Here is a 19,714-nt window from a genome sequence, read left to right as displayed (position 1 = left end):
TGTGTACAATATCTTTGAATGATCCTGTCGTTATCTGTATGTTATCAGATATCGTGCAGGATCGTTCGTCGTTCGTTTACAAACAATAATAATTGGAAGTGTGTACGTAGCTTTATTAGCATGGCTTTTCTTTTGATTTAGCAGTTGTTTAAAGTTATAGTTGGATATAATTTTTTAAATATAACTAATAAGAATTTATATATAACTAGGAGTTTTTTTTCTTTTGTAAATGTCCTTGATTTTGTGGCGATTGTTTTTTATCCCTCTTGCCTGTTTTTAATAGAAGATAGTGCATAGTCGTATATTTACCACTGTAAAGCAGTATGCAGTTAATGGATGGTTGCATTTATAAGATGCCCTCGGCCTCTCAATTGTTCACATGTAGGGAACGTTAGTGCCAGTTTTATTATTGCAGTGTGTTTGTGTTATAGTGACACCACTGTGTCAGACTGCTGTTAACATTCTCATTGCTTCAGTTCCGAGAATGCAGTAATGAAGCCTACTTAGAGTGCCTTTTCCATTGGTACATATCAAATCTGGAAGCACAAGCAATGAGACACCGAGGAGCAAGCAAAGGCCATGTCTGATTTTATCTTTATTAAACTGGTTTATTAGTCGCTTGTGTTAGAACATCACAGTGAACGGGCTGATTAGTAGCACAGTGTCTCTCCGACAGTAAACAAAATCATTTTAAAAAGGGGTGAAATGCATGTCTCTTTTTATTTAGAGTGCGTACATTTACTAGATGTTCCTGTTCTAATTGCATCAAAAATCACGGCCACCTCTAACATCTCACCAAAAGAGTTCTGTTTGGAAGTGCTGTCAAAACCAATGTGTTTTTTTTCCCTGTTACATGTTGTCCTTGGAGCATTGCATTGTGTGCTTATTGAAATGAATGTAACTCTCTACAGAGAAGCTTTCCCTGCACTGTATGTTAATGAAAAGATTATCATTATATTTTACAACTGATATAAAGAAGCTGCAGTTTTGCTTTCCACATGATGGGGACAAAGGGGTCCTGTTAGTTTTTTGTTGGATTGTATTAAAATGCCCTGAAGAAAGGTTTTCTTTTTTTAATGTTTATTTCATTTAGTGCCCACTTGGGCCAGGTTGTTAGACTTGATCTGGCCTTGTCTGAAAAACACTAGCTTAAGGCATGTTGGGCTTTTATTTTCGACTCTGTAATTGAATTAGATTGAGAAATTGAAATGTGGATTGTGGCAGTTTTTAACCTGCAAGTCTCTATCACAACTTCTATTTTCAAAACGTCATTTGTGTTTCTTTAAAAACAAAATCCAGTTTAACCTATCTTCTTTTGCCTTTGGTAGGTCAGCCTAGTTTCCAAACTTTTATAGCAGTATTCTAAAAGAATGCCCAAGGCAGTTTAGACAAGCTTTAAATCTGAAATGTTTGTGACGGTTTACCTTTCATGGTCCCTTTTACCCCTCCCATCAATATGGTAATGACATTTAGAAGTACTCTTCTCAGTACTCTTCTTGGGCAGACTATATTAACATTCAGATTGCTCAACGCAACACCCACATGCTCAGCCTCCAAGACCCGAAATCCATTAAATAAAAGGGCCTGGCCAGGATCAGTTTAACTACGGGGTAAAGGGGGGCTGAATAATGCTGATTGTCCTTTGGAGGGTATGGTGTAACCTCTCCTGTAGCCTGATTTTATTAACTAAACCAAGAAGCTAGGCATTACATAGATAAGAAGCTGGGATGTCCGTTTTTTCCATATTGGCAGTTTCTGTTTCAATTTCTGTATTAGTTTTCATTTTATTCATACAAATAAACAAGCCAACAAAAAATGTGTCATACAATATTCGTTTCCCAACAAATCATAATTAAACAGTATAATCTCCATAAAACACAATCTTCAAATTAATTTATATATGTCTATCCCAACCTTTGGTATTTCTCAGTTCTACTTATTACTTGATCCCTATCTTTTTTTGGAGTTAGTATCTCGATACAAAGTATACTCCGAGTTGGTCCATATTGGCATTTTACACATGAATGAAGTTTCCAAGCCCCTTAGTAGTATCTGGGTCAGTTCAATACCTTTCCTTGACCTGAAACGTAAGCTTCATTTACATAATAGCTGAGAGGTTGTGTTCATCTTGTACAGTGGTCAACCTATGTCATTCTTCAGTTCTCCAGATCCAATCTTCCAGATTGATGAGATTGTAAGCTCTTCTGGGCAGGGTCCTCTCCTCCAGTGTCACTGTATCTGTATCTGACTGTCATTTGTAACCCCTATTTATTGTGCAGTGTTGGCACTGTATAACTCCTGTTTAATAATAATAATAATAATGATTGCCTGCAGTTCTTAACCCCTCCTCTCTGCATAGAATAGCACACTGCTGTGTGTGTCCAAGGTTACCCTTTAGGTCAGTGTTTCTTGATTTACAGACACATGGGATATTGCAGCTCAGGTCAATCTGTCATGACCTGATTACTGATCTATGTCAATTATGATTGAAGGCAGATGACTGTAAAAGTGTCAGTAAACCCAACAAGTATTTCTTTATTAGAGATGTCCAAATAAAAAATGTCTGCCATTTTTTTTCTCCTACATAGTTACATTGTAGGTCAGATTGAAAAAAAGACATTAAATTCAGCCACTAGGTAAATAAACATATCCCAGGAATAAAAATGGACATGGTTGGTCCAGAGGAAGGCAAAAAACCCAGGTACAATTTGCTCCAACGGGAAAAAAATTCCTTCCTGATTCCATGGGACAATCAGATGTTCACTGGACCCACAGTCTGTAATCTTTCCTTTAATGTTTTAATACCCAGTTATAATCTGTGCTTCTGGAAAAGCATTCGGCGTTTTCCTAAAGCAATCTATGGTAGTTGCTGAAACTACTTCCTGAGGGAGCCGATTCCACATTTTCACAGACCTTACAGTGAAGAACCCCTTCCTTATCCGGAGCTTAAACTTCTTTTCCTCCAGACGCAAAGAGTGCCCTCTTGTTCTTTGTAATGATCTCAAAGTGAATGAGGAAGAGAGTTCTCTATATGGACTGTTTTATATATTTATACAGGCTGATCATATCTCCCCTAAACGTCTCCTCTCAAGGGAGAATAGATTCAGTTCAGCTAATCTCTCCTCATAGCTGAGCTCCTCCATTCCTTTTATTATTCTACAATGTCCTTTTTGTGAACTTTTGGTGCCCAAAAGTAGGGAAATGTAGAACAATGATGTGTCATGAACAATAAAATAACTGGAAAAAAAGGTATTGCTGCTAATTAGAATGTTACAAGTTGAAGTATGTAAGGATTCTACATTTTCATTGTTTGAGAGGAGTGTTTGTGATTGTCATGGGTGTACAGCTGTTTGTTTTCACTTTATCTAGGAATCACTTTAACAGGAATGTTTAGCTGGTGGACCACTAAACGATCATCCCATATGACCAGTTTTCTTATGGGAAGGACGCAGCTGGGCACAAAACTACTCACCCCCCCCCCCCCCCCCCCCTCCCCTCCCCATATATAACAAACGGAGCCTTGTGTACAATTCTCATGCATTCTACAGTCAATGGAAAATATAACTTAAGATCCCCTGCTGTGGCAATTATTGCACGTCTGTACAATGTCTTTCAAATGTGTATTCTTAGGGGGATGTACACGGGTATACACACTTGAAAATAAGGACTTCTAAGTTTGTAAACCAGCTTCCTTTGGAGGAACATGAGCTAGCCCATACAATTTGCCTCTAGTTTGAAAAATGATAATTTTTCATTTTACATTGTACCTGCAATGTTTAATTTTCTAGCCCATTCATTCATTTCTGACTTGTGTATTTAGTATCATGTATGAGTTTTGTGTGAAGGAAAGTTATATTTCATTCTGTCTCATGTCTTCCTCCTCCATTTCCTCTGCCCCCTAAGGTGTTTTGTCTGCTTCAGCTGAGGCAGCCATAATATGCTCTTTTAGCCTTTCTTTCCCCAGGGAAGGAAGGAATCATTTTCTATTTTAATTACGTGGTTTACACTTTACCTGTTACAGCCTGCAAATCCTTTAGCTGCAAATTACAAATGCAGTGGTTTTCCCTTTTTATTCCTCTTTTCATTTGTGTATAAAGTGTAATTTCTTTTGACTGTGAGTGTTGTAGTTGTAAGATTTTTCCTATGGAAATGAACATTTATTTTACATTTTGTAATTGGCTACAAAGATATTTTTAAAAACTTGTTTCATTTACTGATTTTATTTATAAGCAAAGCTCTCTAAATCAAAAAATTCATGTTATGTTGCAGTGGTTACAAGTTTCTGGCAACACATAAAGTGTAAAGGTAAATCACAAAAGTTGAATACTAAGTACTGCAGGTTTTTTTCTGCCGCATCTCTAAAACTGGTGAACCAACTGTAGGGGGTGAGAATATGTAAGGAAATGAGTGAATTGTCAGGTCAGCCTTGCAATCCTTAGATTAGTTTTACTGTGTTTGCATGGTTTTCCTCTGAGTGTGCCAGTTTGCCATCATAGCCTAAAAATATACTGGTTTGTTAGTCATTTTCTACACAGAGCGGTCTAATTCATGTTTGGCGCTGGTCTTGCACAGTTCTTGCTGCTCTAAATTTGCTTTATTTTCACTGAAAGAAAATTAAAATGGGAAATGACAGCTTGAAGAATTGCCAATATGACTTGAAATGTATGTGGCGAATGTTTGCGGGTTCACGAAGACTTTGTTCTTCTTGTCTGTGAAGCGTTTTAGGTGAAAAGGTCGTTTTTGTCTACTGTTTTACTTACTTGCTCAACTGTCTTTTTGCCTTAAATGACATTTCTGGTCATTTGAAACTGCAACAGCCATTTCTATCATTTTCATGTCAATGTCAAATTAACTAGGCACATTTTCTTGTAATCCCAGAATAATATAGCGACAGTAGTTTATTGTAGAAAATCCCTTTAAAATTGATTTGAAAGGAAAAAAGACCCAAATGCATTCGTTTTATTCGGAATTATTTGCTTCGGGAGGTTGCAGAAGGAAATAGAATGTCTGCGCAATGAATGTATTTTTTTCCCAGTGTTTTTTAGATCTTGCCTTCAGGTTGAGTTATGAATAAAGAAGAAGTGAAGAATGCAGGATGGTTTTAGCGTTTTAATCAAATCAGCTGTATTTCCCTGGGCTTTCCTGCCAGAGCCAATCTGCTGGTGTTTGGGTATCATATATTTTTTTTAAAAGGAATGTTATCCACTTTCCTCTAGGCTGTCTAATTGCCTGCACAGAAGTGTGTATGATTGGACCAAGTCAAGTCTAACACGGCAGTCAGATTATACAATAATTATTGGTAAACCCTGGAGCCATTCTGAGTAGGGAACAAATGTTTTTTATGAGTATGTTTAAAAAAAAAAACAAAAAAAAAAAAAACTACATCCATGTGTAGACAGACTCAACACTGAGAAAGCGTACTTTTTTTTTTTTTTTAAGAACGTATTTGGTTAATGCATCTTTTGCAAGGCTCTCTAAGGAAGGGTATTTAGATACTAACTTAGGGGCACTTGAAATGTTTTACATAGTTTTGTTAGTTTTGGAGTTAATTTTCTATGTATTCTGTTTTTTTTACTACCACATTAATATAATTTTCTTATATATAGTTTGCTGTAATTCTCATAGCAGTTACTATTAGTAGCATTATGATATTTTGGGGCCGTGCAAAACACCTTCATCAAGGTGCCCTTCACCTGGTCACTGTAAGCGGAACTAAACTCATCAATATTTTCCTGTCTGTATTCCGAACTTTGGCCATCTTGATCAGCTGAGCCACGACGACATAGCTCCCATGCAGGTGCGCTAGTGGGAAGCTGCGATTGCTGGGTAACCCTGGCAACAAGTTCTGAGCTGCACATGCTTAGCGAAATTTGACAGCTGAGTGGCCATCAGGCTAATAAGTATAGTTATTGCAGAACTGACATCACCTGTACTTTCCTGCAATAACCATTTGTCTGAATCACAAATTTGCAAAGGGAAACTTTAGTGCCACTTTTAAGTGCTTGGCCACTCCTGATGTCCAAATATTTAACTGCTATATGGTATGAAGCTGGTAGATCTTCTATGGTTCATACTAAAAAGTTGAATTACTCTACTTCATATGCAACATATTGAAGCAGTAACACATAGCTAAGCATATTGGATGACAGACCAACCTTGGTCTCATATGGCGCACCCTACTTTAAATGGGGCATAGTATGTCCAGCTCCTTAGTGCAAGTACAGCATTTACTGTAATCTGAGCTCCCAGTTGTTGATTACATTAAAGTCAACTTGTTCTACATTTCATTACTTATCGAACTGACTTTCTTTACCACTTGGAAAACTAAGTCATCCTTACACAATCACTATGGTGGTATAAAACCCAATACAGAGGTTAAAATTGAACTGTACTTGTTGGTGAGCTTCTACTATAATCAGCAAGTATACTCAGCACATTCACCATCTTACCCACCAATTTCCTGGTGGACCTCGGGTCTTCAGCTATTGAATTGCCATAGATGTAACTCCCTTATTGACCCTGGTGGTTGACTCTGTATGTCAAGGTGAAATATGCACTCATGGGCCATGGAGTGTAGGGCTTTTATTGATCCAGTTGCAGTGCAAAGACAACCTCTTGTAGCTACGGTCGTGTGGAAGGTGGAAGAGCGGAAGATCAGGTCTTTCTAAAGATGGGCTTTAAATAGTGATACCACCAAGTGCAGTTATCTGCTTCTTATAAATGGTTAACATTGGAACCAATAGGTTTGTTTTTATTACCTGTTATTTTTTCTGGTTATTTGCATGCAGTGTAATTTTTCTACTTGCAAGGTCCAGGAGCTGTTAACTTGCTCCAAATTCAGTATGCAATTTAAAAAAAGATACTCCTTCCAACCACAGGCAACACACAAAGCTTTTGCCAACACCTCAAAAAACCCTACCGTTCCCACCTGTACCCTCATCTTGGCACACAGGAACCATAAATGTTGCAGTTTTTTACTGCTAGTCTGAATATAGCCTATGAATATTATATTGCTGTTAAAAAAGGTTTTGTATCTTTATCAACATTTTCTAGGAAAGCCTTTTGGAAATTTGTTTTGAGGAAAAGAGGAATTCCACAGTAAGCTGATGCTGAGCAGCTGGATTGTCCTGCACGTAGTCCACTGATCAGCTTTTCGTTTACTGACTCTGGAGAAGCTACTTGGCCCATTTTGGCCAAGAACCACCTATGTGGTGCCAATCCACAGGTGGTTGAGATTTTCTGATTTTCAACATTGATATTTATTTTCTATGTTTTATTAGTCTTTGAGGTACATAATACAGTATTTAAACCCTTTAGATTCTTTGTTTTTCTGGTTTGTTTTTCAGAGAAATAATGAAAAATAACAAAAGCTAGGGTGTTTCAGATAAGAGTTTATCTGTTGTGACAAGTACTGTTTGCTCCGGGGTTCTTTTTCATTGAAATAATTTACATTCATTCTATTATGTGAGCCGGCTCTAAGCTCGGCTTCTATCTTTTTCACATTAATACTCTTTTTATTTATATATTTTTTCTTTCTTTTGTAGTCAGTAAGAATATTGTGCAAAGCTATAAATTGTAATCATTGTATTTGCTGAAGCATTGGGTGAAATTCAGCAGTCTGAATTGCCTGAGCTCAGATACTTAAGTGTTTATACATCTTTAAATAAGGTGCATGCCTACACCTTCACATTGAATTGATGCAGCAGCAAAGGTAATGTTTGTGCAGCTTATAAAGTATTCTGAAAATACATTTCAATAGAGTGTGGGCTTTGGGTTGGTAGATCCCCTCAGCAAAGTAAGAAGTTGATGAAGGATACAATATTTATTCTTCTCCTTCACTCAGTAGCAGGAATATTGAAATACATTTAGCTACCACTATCAGTGCTGTCATTGAAAGTACTGGTCAAGTGGTTAGTTTTGTCTGTTTATTAAAAGGAAATAATTTTATTTAATGGTAACACTGATTAGTCTGTATATTTTTGTAAATGCAATCTGTAGCTGTCCTTTGCAGATCATAGAAGATTGGACAGTTAATGTTCAAAAATCGTAATCATTTTGTCACCAAATGTATTCTTCCTGATACATCCCCCCCTGCCATTTTGTGTGTTTTATAATCTGTATCATGGGATTGTATTGGGGAAATGCTCAGATTAGGCGTTTGTGAGGCATTTGAACACAATTGCTACACATTTGGCCAGCCCTTGAAAAACTCCTTACCTCTGGGCCTAGAAATTAGAACTACTTGGTCTATAGGCATAGGGGAGCAATATATTATCAATGCAGTGATCATTGTAAGCCCTGCCTTGTGATATCAAATTTGGCATACTGAGGAAGCTGGGCTTGAAGCCAGTGTTCAGTTACTTCCATGTGTGCATTTATATTTTCATAGGTAGGGAGTGCGCTACAAATTCAAAGGTTCAGTTATATGATTCATTTTTATAAAGACACTTGGAGCAAGGAAATAATTGTAACGTTTCATCTAGTGTAGAGATAATGTGACAGGAAAAATGATATTTTATACTGTTTTTAACATTTTAATATGTAGAATTGGATTAGTTCACACGACTACAATTAAGGGCATCCGTCTTGTTAAATTATTTAATGTGTGATCTATTGGAGGTTTATGTTAATAAACTAGAGGCTGTATAAAGTATTAAAAGGGGTAATGACAGCCTGGAAGGCATAAGGGCTCCATTGTGTATTATTTTATCCTTTTACTGCAGACAAGGTTAGGTTAGCTGCATGGAGGAAGTCATTTCACTTAGTATTTAGCTGGGTGCATATTTGCCTAATCTTTGGTACCTACAAGCTTGTATGTTTTTTGTAAATCTTTTTATTTAAACGGTTTTAATAAAATTTATTTTATTTTACTATATAAAACAGAAAGAAATACACAACATTGATTATCAAGCATAATACAAAATATGCAGCATTTGACATACCAATATCAAAAGGTCATACATATTAAAAAAGCGTAAAAAACTGGTCACAAATGTAAATGCATTACATTGTAATGCATTGGGCTGTAGCAAGCATTAAAAAAAATAGTATTGGCATCATTTTGCTAGGCCTTGATCAAAGGTAGTGACAACAAAGATGAGAAAAATGGGGGTAAAATAAGAAAATGAACAAGAAAAAGAAGTCAAAAAGAAACCCAAGTAGGGGAAAGGGGAAGTGGGGTCAGGTAGGGTTGGGATCCATCACCTGGTAGTCTTCAATTACCAAAAGGATGGATTGCAATCTAGGAGAGACTGAAAAGCAACTGTGAGGATCAGGTAGCAATGTAATGGTCTGTTCAAAAGTAAGCTTGTATGTTTTTGTAGTTACAAAAAAAAAATAAAAAGGGTATAATATTATGAGCAGGGTGGATTCCCAGTCATTGATGGGACACTAATGCCTGATACTACTAGACAATACTAGAAAGCCTTCCTGGTCTCACCTGGTAAAATTATGTGATGTAAACACACCGATCATTTTATCCCTTTTCCCATCATGAGAAAAAAAATTCTTATGGTTAAAACATTTTTAGATTTCTGTATTGATTGTTTTTTACTCTTAAGGTGTGTCCACAGTATGGCAAAGCAGTGAATCTTATAATGTATGCCTAAACATTTGGCAGCAGTGTGAATTTATTTTCTCCTCCTGAGGCACAAAAAATGGGGTTTATGCTCATCCTACAGATTACATTTCTGGAAGCACAGCATGTCACCTTTATAAATCTCTCTAAAATTACAATTTAGGTAATAAGCCATGACACCCCAGCTGTCTCAAAAAATGGCAGGATTGTTGATGTACCACTAAAGTAATAATTGTAACCATGGTCAGTCTTGACAAATGTTCATGATTTGGTTATTATTGGCCATCCTTAGACCCGTGTTGAATAAGACCATCACATAGTTAAAGCAGATCTAAATCTATCGGGTAAAGTAGGGTGGACCATAGATGGGTTGGATCGTGGTTTGTCTGCAGAGGAACTCTGGCTGTCACCTGTGAGACCAGAACACCTCATAAACAGAACCAGTTATTGAAACAAACGTGTTCATGTAAAGCAGAAGGGAATGGTAGTACAAGGAGGTGATTCTCAGCTTTGACACAGGGCAGATATGATGTAGTTTACAACATGGCTCTGTACACATATATTCATGTTGGTGTTTTTTTTTTACTGCAGTGCCCAGTATATTGATATGCAACATTCAGGCGATGGCTGCTAATTTATTGTAATGCTTTTCACAGTTGGCTGATATATCTTCTGGCAGATTTGCATAAAAAAAACATGGTCATTGTATCATCTTCTGTTATGGCAATGTACACTAGTGTTTGGCAGGGTTTAGATCTGATTGAAGGTGTTAACAGAATGGGTGATATAGTGTACAGATTAATGTTGTTTTTTGGTAGGTTGGTGGGTTGGGTGAAGTGTGTGTCCATTCTAAAACTTAATGTGTTGTACAGAAAAGCAGATCTAAACCATTTATTACTATGCAGTGCATTAGACATTCCTGCATGTTACATCTTTGGTATGGTTTGCTGTGAATCTTATCTACCATAATAAGACATGGTAATGCATTTATAGCAAGGGAAAAAGGTAATAAACACATCAATGTTTTTCTCAGTAAATATATTTCTAATATGGCTATTGACATGAAATTTATACCAGGAGTTGTTAACCGAGTATCAAACACCTACAAAGAAATCAAAAGAAATACCATAAATACACCAATACTTTGTGTAATAAAGTGGAAAACGGAAATGTGATGTGGTTTTAAACTAAAAATGATCACTGCTATGTGATAGCCTATAAAATCTATAAACATTTAAAAAAAAAAGTTTTTCTTTTGGAAATATTTTTTTTTCTTTTTATGAATTTTGTTAGCAGTTGTTGATCCACATAGAGCTTGGTGTGGCTTTTTAAGTTCCATCAATGCAGATTACATATTTGAACATGAAACATGGCTTCATTTTGTTTACCCTGCATAATCTTTTATACTGAGACAGTATACCAATAGTAGTTTTAAAAGTTTACACAAGCCCTATTCTAAAAGGGTTACATTGAAAAGTCTTCCAATGATCTACAAGCAAGGAACACCAAAATTCTACATTAAGGCCATTCGGTATATAAATAGTAGGAAGCCATGGAAGTATAAACATGTGACTGGGGGTGGCTTGCTCTGTTTAGTAGTGACAAAGTACACATACAAAATCATTTAAGGCCAATCATCTTTTGTCAGATATTTCACTTCACTGCAATGCCCCTGCATTATATCCAGAATTATTATTATTATTATTATTATTGTTATTAATAAACAGGATTTATATAGCGCCAACATATTACGCAGCGCTGTACATTAAATAGGGATTTACTTTTACAATATGGAACATTTTTGTTACCAAATACACTGTACTTTGGTGAAATGTGGTGACAGGTTAAAGTGATCTTCAGATAGTAATGTATTTTAGTACCCCATGTTTAAGAAATCGGGAAGGCAGTCTTTGGCAATGAGAAGGTTCATCTTAAATAAAGTAACTTAACTTAGCAGACATGTCCTGTATCTACAACAGAGAAGTGATATGTAAGTCATGCCTTTCTGACCTGGATCAAATGCCAAGTTTGCAATTTTGTAATTACATTTCTGGATTGATGTTCTTATAATAACAATATTAGTCTGTCTGGAATTTTCATTCAGAATCCATTACATTTGCTGTTTGAATAATAATGTATATAAAAAAATAAAAGCACCGATTTAATTTATTGCATCTGGGTGTTTTTGAGAGAGGTTAATGTGAATGATGATTGGCTGGTAGATTGAGAAAGACATAAATACTTAGTGGCTCATGAAGGCTGAAGTGTAGCAATGAATGCAGTAATTATTAACCTAGTAGGGTTTTATGGAGGTTTGCTGACTAATGTTTAGGAATCAAAGTATCCCAGCGTATCTGATCTTTTTACATCTATATCAATATTTCTTTTATTTGTCCAATAAAAATATGCTCCTCCTGGATACACATTTTTTTTCCTTGTGCAGCTACTTGGTCAACTTTGTTGATTAGTATTAGAAGCAGAACTTTGAACAAAAAAAATTACCTGCCTTTTTCATGAGTCCAGCACTGTCTCGGCTTCTTTCTTCTTACCAAGACCCACCATTCGGTCTTGTGCCACCACCTTCTTTCCTACGGGTTCTTCTTGTCACCCCATCTCCCACTGCATGAGATAGCAAAAAACTTGGCATGCATAAGATCAAGATCAAGCATTTATTTTTGTACATTAGAGGAAAGCCTTGTGACACATACCAGAGCCTACCGCCCCCTGGGATATGTGACACAACTATCCCACAAGGCTGTGAGTTTTCTCTTCAGCCTATACCGCTGTGGCCTGGTAGGTAAGAGGACCTGTCCATAAAGGTAAAACAACAACCCCCCCCCCCATCATATAAAAGGGAAAGCCACCCTTTTACATAATGTTGAAAATGTTGGTGATAGGTCTTATTTAAATAGTATGTATTTCCTATCGTAAACTTTACTTTTTTGCTCCTGTTTGGTTTTTTAATGTTATAGAAGTGTTTAAATGTTCAAGAACTACCAAAAATACCCCAAAGTTTCCTCAAAGCTTTGCTTCCATTTTCTATGGGAAAAAATACATATTTTTTTCTAGCCTAGCTTACTTCATCCTAGAAAAATAATTTGGTCGAGAGCTACTGTTTGAATGTGAAATGTTCCTGCAGGACCCCTAATGTGAGCACTATTCACATTCCCTGATTTTTTTTTCTTTTTTTTTTCACATATTGATTTGGATCATCCCAAATATAGTATGGATTAATATTTGTTATAACACATACATGTTACTGGGTTCTGTTGGTGGTTTTTTGATACAAACAAAATACTATTAATATATTGAGTTCTGTAACACCAGGTTGAACACCAGACCTTGTTCCAGTGCTTCCATTGTGCACATATCAGGACTACATTTGCAGGTCCAGCACAGAAATAATATGTATGTGTATTTGATTGGTGTAAAACAATATAAATGTTTAAATATATTTAGTGGTTTCTGAAAATATATTTTCTCAATGTATTATTTTCTTGCAGGAGGTTGTACCTTTGATGATGGCCCAGCAGCATGTGACTATCATCAAGATCTCTATGATGACTTTGATTGGGATCATGTCAGTGCACAAGAACCCCATTACCTGCCAACAGAAATGCCAAAAGGTAAAATGACTGAGATACCATACCACTGTTATTGACCTTTTCTGTTTTGTGTGGAATAAGGCAAGTTTAGTTTAAACCAGCAGGCGCACTGGTCAGAGCCGTGGACCATGTCCCTGTACGGATCACAGGCTAAGGGCGGTGGGCAGGTTGTGTCCCTGGAGTGGATGGGTTCTGCCATTGTGGCGTCACAATGGGGGAAGTTTCTTCACTTTTTGAGTGACACCCGACTCCCCACACATGCGCAGCTTGGAGCCGGTAATTTTAGTGGCCTGTGGGTCCAAAAAGTTTGGCGACCATGTTTTAAACTATTTATATTGGGCTCATCTCTACAAGATGCCTTATTGTGCATTTTGCTACATTTCCAGGACAGGAAAAATACTTGGGACTTGGGATGTTTATTTATAGCTTCTGGTAATTAAATAGGAGGTTTTATTCCACATGAGTTTATTCCACATTTATTAACAGGAATGCCAAGGTTCACTTAGAGGACTCCAATAATATAGGAGCCCAGAAACAAATATATTAACTGACGTCTAGCAAGGGTACATATTAACTAATAGTGTATCCACCAACTGTAAATGCTACCAATTTTAGGTCAGTGAATTGTTTTTCACCATGGCTATTAATGGGTTACCCTCTAGAGAGGTGGATCACTATATTGCGATGCTTGAAGATCCACAATGCAATATTGGTGTTTGATTTCCATTTCCTTTTCACATGTTCAGTGAATGTGTATCTATGTGTCAACAACCATTTACTATGGTCTTTTAGCAGATATCCATGCCTTACAAAACATTCTTTTTTTTTTATTCACACTTTTTGTCTTTAAATGTATGTTTGCAGTGTCTTTGACCCCAGCCTAAAAATCACACTAAACCTACACAATTTGCCATGTCATATTTTTAATGCATTGAAGTGCGTGTTTTTGTTTCTTCTTCACAGCAGAAATCTAAATGTTTTATTTTCTAATGTACCCTGTTAAATATTGTAATATTTTGAATGTACCTCCGGTTTTAAACCGGTTTTAAAAATCTTGGAGCCAGCTTTCCATTGACATAAATGCAGACATCAGCCACTGGCAATCGGGTGATTAAAATTAGCGGTTTGCTTTCAGATTCTCTCTACATTGCCGATCATTCTCACTTCTCTGTTGATAATACCATGGCTAATACACAGAGCTGACCCGAAGGTGAGCACAAGGTAACATGTATCAGACAGCCAGAGGTAGCGGTAATGAGCTTGATTTAAGTAGTAGTAGCAGACACTGACTGTATGTATATAAATGCCCAGGCTGTTCTGAAGGACATGGCCAAGCCAGGTTCCCGTTTTACCTGTCGCAAGCCTCTGGATGACTGGTGATTGACCAGTTGCCAACCTGGGGTTGTCAAGGTTTCATTATGGGAGCTAAACTTTTATTAGCACATATTTGACTCCAGTCAAGGAAACCACCTAATCTTAGTATGCTTTGTCTCCAGTGACATTGGATAACATTTTGAGGCTGCTTGTGAAGTAAAAATCAAACATTGTCAAGAATAAATCCCCCCACCTCAAAGTATAGGAGTACAATCAGGGAGAATGTGATTTATGTAAATGTTGGCATTGTTAATTACCATGGAGAATCGGTAATGAATAGATGAAGAGGTATAGCCTTGCTGACCTTGCCTACTCACCTTTGATGAACAGCTTAATTGACTGTTCTAAGATAGAATGATATTCAGGGAAAATGAAAGCAACTAAGTTTTCAATTAATGTAGTATTATGTAATTAATCATATGATTGAGGTCACTGTTGCTTAAGAAATAGTTGCCTTTGGCAAATGAAAAAGGACAGAATTACAGTTACATGTAGAATTGTAGTGCAGAATGTACGTTTATTTTGCAGCCATTAATAAGCTGTAGTTTGAATATATAGAAGGCTTACAAGAGAAGATCTTTGGTATGTTAATGTTCCTTATGAAAGATGATGCAAGTGTTAAAACTGATCCAAGCACCATACAGTATCTTCTGGTTATTTAAATCTAATATGTATGTATTCAGTCACTTTTTCTACCTAATAATTTGGTAGATAATGTTTTAGATTCTTTAAACCGAAATATAGTTTTAATGTTAGGTTCACCTACTACAGTTTACATTCTGTGAACATTGTATTAGACTACCCTGCTAAATCAGTGACTTTTCGGTTACAAGATTTTATTAGTAAAGGTATAGATTCCTACTGAGCGACTGGATTTGAGGGTATTTAATATAAAATTGTCAAAAATTAATCTGAAGTAAATGTTAAGATGAAAAACTATTACATAAAGCTTATTCATGATAACTTAAAAAGTGATCTGTTCCCACATGTGTAAGATAATTCAGGTTTTCCCTGACATTGTATATGGGATGTATAGGGATGTAGGGATGCATGGTTCTGTATATAGAGCTAAACATTGGGCTTATGTGCAGTGGTGCAATAAGCTAATCTTGGACAGCCAAGTGTAGCACTTTTAAGTGTGCCAGCGATGCATTATAGTATAAACATAGCTTAAAAACGTGCATTTTCCATTCCTAGTCATTGAATCAGTGGTAAAATAACTAGTTTTCCTTTACAATGCTCCACACTGTCCTAATGTGTGGTAGCCTGAAAATTTTGATTTATGGTATCTGAACTCACCCCTGATCACCCACAATATTAAAGTATATAACATACAAAAGTACATAATTAAACATATTAAATAATTAAACACATGAAAGTACAAATTCTCTTAACAATACCATTTTAGCTAAAACAAAAAAGAATAAATCTGAAAAACAGAATTTCAACCCGACCAATCTTTATTGTGGAAGGGACATTTGATGTCCCTTCTGCAATAAAACAAATTTACATGCTTGTTGGCAATCTTTTGGTAAATGTTCACTCAGTGTATGCCCTCCTTGGACAGTCCTGCCCTCCTACAGTCCTGCATGCATGTGTAGGGGTTACATCATTCTATCCTGGCCAAATAAAGGTGCACCCGAATCTGGAAGGGCATTGGGTGAATATGTTGGCGATGCAGCGTGGACAGTGTTTAGTTCACCTTAAACATTATAACTCTAAATCCCCAAATTGCTGTATAAACAAGTGCTCCCAACAAATAACTGTGCACAGAAAGTATCCGAAAAAATTCCTTAACAAGTAAAATATAATAGATCCGGGATTTTATTTGGGAGATTCATCCTTTGTATTTGTCCTTGTGGCCATCATCACTGAGAGAGAAACTGATGCAAACAAAGAGTTGTAATTCGTTTAAAATACTGAACATAAACTTCATTTAGAGTTTATTAGATTTTATAGGTTTAGGTGAAGCTAAGCACACAACTTTTGTTGCTTTGTTTTTAGACAAATTAGGTAGAGGTTAGAGTCAGGATTTTCATTGTAGTCTGTGTCACTGTTGAGTCGGTTTAACCTCATTATTTGTCCTGGGGACCATTTTCTTTTGAACTGAAAGTTGAGGGGGAAAGGAATCCAGAAATTTAAGTTGTGACCAAAGAAGAAATCTTTCAAACAGGACAAGCACCGAAAATTTGCCTTTCTTCATAGGGATTTCACTTCCAGGACAGGAAGCAACAGAATACCTCCCCAATAGGACAGATAAATAAATGAACGCGAGTTTTAACCCTTTGATTAATTTTGTATAATGTTATTCCTGCTATGACACACATACCTAGTGTATGTAGGTACATAAGTATGCTTTAATGTGGAAAATTGTATTGGCAATCTACAGTTGTTATGCCTTTTGGCTGCTACTAAAACCCAAGCACACTTGTTATTGATTACTTAGTAAGAGTGATGATCAGTTCTTTGCATTTTGGCCAGAGATTTCATTTAAAGTGCTTTTTGAATTGCTTAAACACTTTCATTAGGATTTTGGTATACATTTTATTAGAAGTTGATTTTAAATATATGGCGTACCAGGTTACATTAAAATGACTTTCAAAAACATGACCCAACAAAAAACAGCAGGGGTAAAATAGTTTGACTTAAGTTATGCAAGGCCTTTGTTTTTCTTTACAATGTAAAAAGGTCCAAATTCCCTAGCCTCTTTCATATGCTGCTGCTATTAAAAGGTAACTGTAATATGAATGGCACGTTTAGCCCTGTTACCTCCCAAAATAACACAAATTGCAGTGACGGAAAGGGCTGCATGCAAAGTCTGCTTTATTGTTACTGCTGGCCTCGTCTTTGGCTGGGGCATTGATTAGATTAATGGCAGCTGCTGCCACATGTTGCCATGTGTTTTTTTTTTTTTTTTTGTGTTGAGAGGGAGGCTTACTTCTGACCACCCTTTCAAACAAACCACATTTGTACATTCTTTTTAAATTGTACTGTCTCTTGGGTTCATTGCAGCCTGGGATAAATTTGCTTTGCCATTTTCCAAGGAATGGATGTCCATGTTTTCTACTTCTCCAGAAAACTTTCTTACTGGAGAATAAAGGAATCCCTACAGTTTGGTCTTGTAACCCTTACATAAGGCTAGGTACACACGTGCAATATTTATCATTTAAATTCACAACTATTTTGAACGATGGTATTGTGCACAATTCTCTATATGCTGTAACGATACGATCGTTCAAATATAAACCACCAATAATGTACACACTTTAAATACAATCGTTTGAACGATGCGGGAAGTGACATGTACTGGAGAAAGTGTACCGCAGAACCATCCATGATCACTGAACGACAGTACACACAATAGATGGTGAACGATTGTCACCCAGTCAGATCCGCCAGGACAGTCGTTAGTTTCTAGCCACATTCCTCGTTCATCATTGTTGACCAGTCGTTGTGCACTTTTTTAAACGATTATCAGCCAATCCGTAGTTAATAGTTCCTTCCCAAGGATAATTATTATGCACATGTACCTAGCCTAGCTGATAGGCAGCAACAATTGGTTCTCTAAGATCAGCGCTAATGACTTTTCCATCGGCATTGTGTTTTTACGTACCTGAATGCTTAAGAACAGCAACCTGCCAAAACGTTTGCTTTTATAGAGATGGCCATATTTGCTGATGATCATTATTCAAGTGCATTTGCCCTTGCCCTCCTAATACTAACAGAAGAGTAAGAGTGTACTTAATATTTTTGTTACACTGATTCTGCATTCTGTCTTAGACTTTAAAAAACAAATAATTTTTTAGACCTGCTCAGGACTAGATGTTGTGTGATGTTTGGTAATGTAGAAGCAACTTTAGTATATCAACCAATTTGGTATTTTCAGAAATAGAGTACCAGACATAAGGATAGGTCTAATGCTTTGTAAAAGTATACTAGTCCATGAATAATGTCTTTGAGCTGTCTCCACCATGTACTCTTATCTGGGCCGATTTTGTATGTTTGTTTTAATGTTATTTTTCTGCAACCTAAGTAGATCTTGCTTGTTAATTGCCTTTTCCCTAATGTTGGTTCTAGCATGTACAGCCAATTTTATATACCGTACCAAACCTGTGTAAAATAAAATGATTTGAAAAAATGAAATGAAAAAACGCTTTATTTAGTCAGACAGGCCTTTTACTATGCAGTTGTTGGTAGGTCTTAAAGAGGATTGTACAGTGAGATTGTAATGTTTGTACTGTGAGCTTTGGGGATATAGGTTTGCTAGCTCCTCTAGGCCATCAAGTAATATACTGTATTTACTTAAAGAGCTGCAAGCACTATTTAAATAAAGTATCTTTGTTGTACATGTTGAATTATTATGAACATAATATGGGTAAAACAATAGATACACCCTGTGCCAACCATGGTCTGTGCTTTTAGATATGTATTACAGTCACAGCTGTCAGCTCTGTCCGCCATTGGGATGTGGATGGAGGTAGTCAGCCAGCACCACCATGTTCTTCTGCCGATTGGCTACATAACATATGCTGCTGTAGCTGTTGATCTACCGCAGTGTGGTCCAAAATCTCACATTTATACTTTATAATAAATTATATTTTTTTTATTAAATAATAATAAAAAACAAAGTAGTGGTCATTTATTACATTGCCAGCCCAGAATATTAGGCTAGTATTCTTACAGAAAGAGAGCTGCAGTGGTTCTATTCTTTACCATTGCATTCTGTCCAGCAATGTTACATGGTTAGGAGGAATTTATATAAACAGAAGAGTATGTAATGAAACTACAGATTTTTTGGCCAATACTGCCTAAATGCCTTTAAGGACAACTCATGTTCAATAAAGAAAAATGGTTCCTATACACGTTATTTTGCAATTTACTTATTTTGCTGCCTTTCAAGAGTCCATAGTCCCTGCAGTAATAGCTTTATTCATGAGCTAGATTTTAAAGGCTTGTTCCCATGGACAGTTGTAAAGTTGATGCAGTTACCACTTCACAACTGCATGTAAATACAGCCACCTCCAACTGAGTTGATGTTTGTCCTTGTGGTTGACAGGCAGAGGTGTGTGTTCTGACAACCTAGTGCCAGATGTTGCAAGTGGTTTCTCAGAACAGGAATGCCTGTCACCATTTATATTTGGATTATTCTTATTTGTAT

The 19,714-nt window shown here is 36.5% G+C and overlaps 1 protein-coding gene across 1 annotated transcript in view; it reads left to right on the top strand.

Annotated features, from left to right (window-relative positions):
• The window catches only part of PTPRK (protein tyrosine phosphatase receptor type K), a 229,580-nt gene that overhangs the window by 18,901 nt on the left and 190,965 nt on the right, over nucleotides 1–19,714 (top strand). Inside the window, exon 2 of the mRNA XM_072410218.1 lies at nucleotides 13,081–13,203. Coding sequence (XP_072266319.1) covers nucleotides 13,081–13,203 — 123 coding nt within the window. The remainder of the gene's footprint in view (nucleotides 1–13,080; nucleotides 13,204–19,714) is intronic.

Source organism: Pyxicephalus adspersus, chromosome 4 (assembly GCF_032062135.1).
Source record: "Pyxicephalus adspersus chromosome 4, UCB_Pads_2.0, whole genome shotgun sequence".
NCBI lineage: Eukaryota > Metazoa > Chordata > Amphibia > Anura > Pyxicephalidae > Pyxicephalus > Pyxicephalus adspersus.
This window is presented reverse-complemented; position numbering and strand designations above follow the sequence as displayed.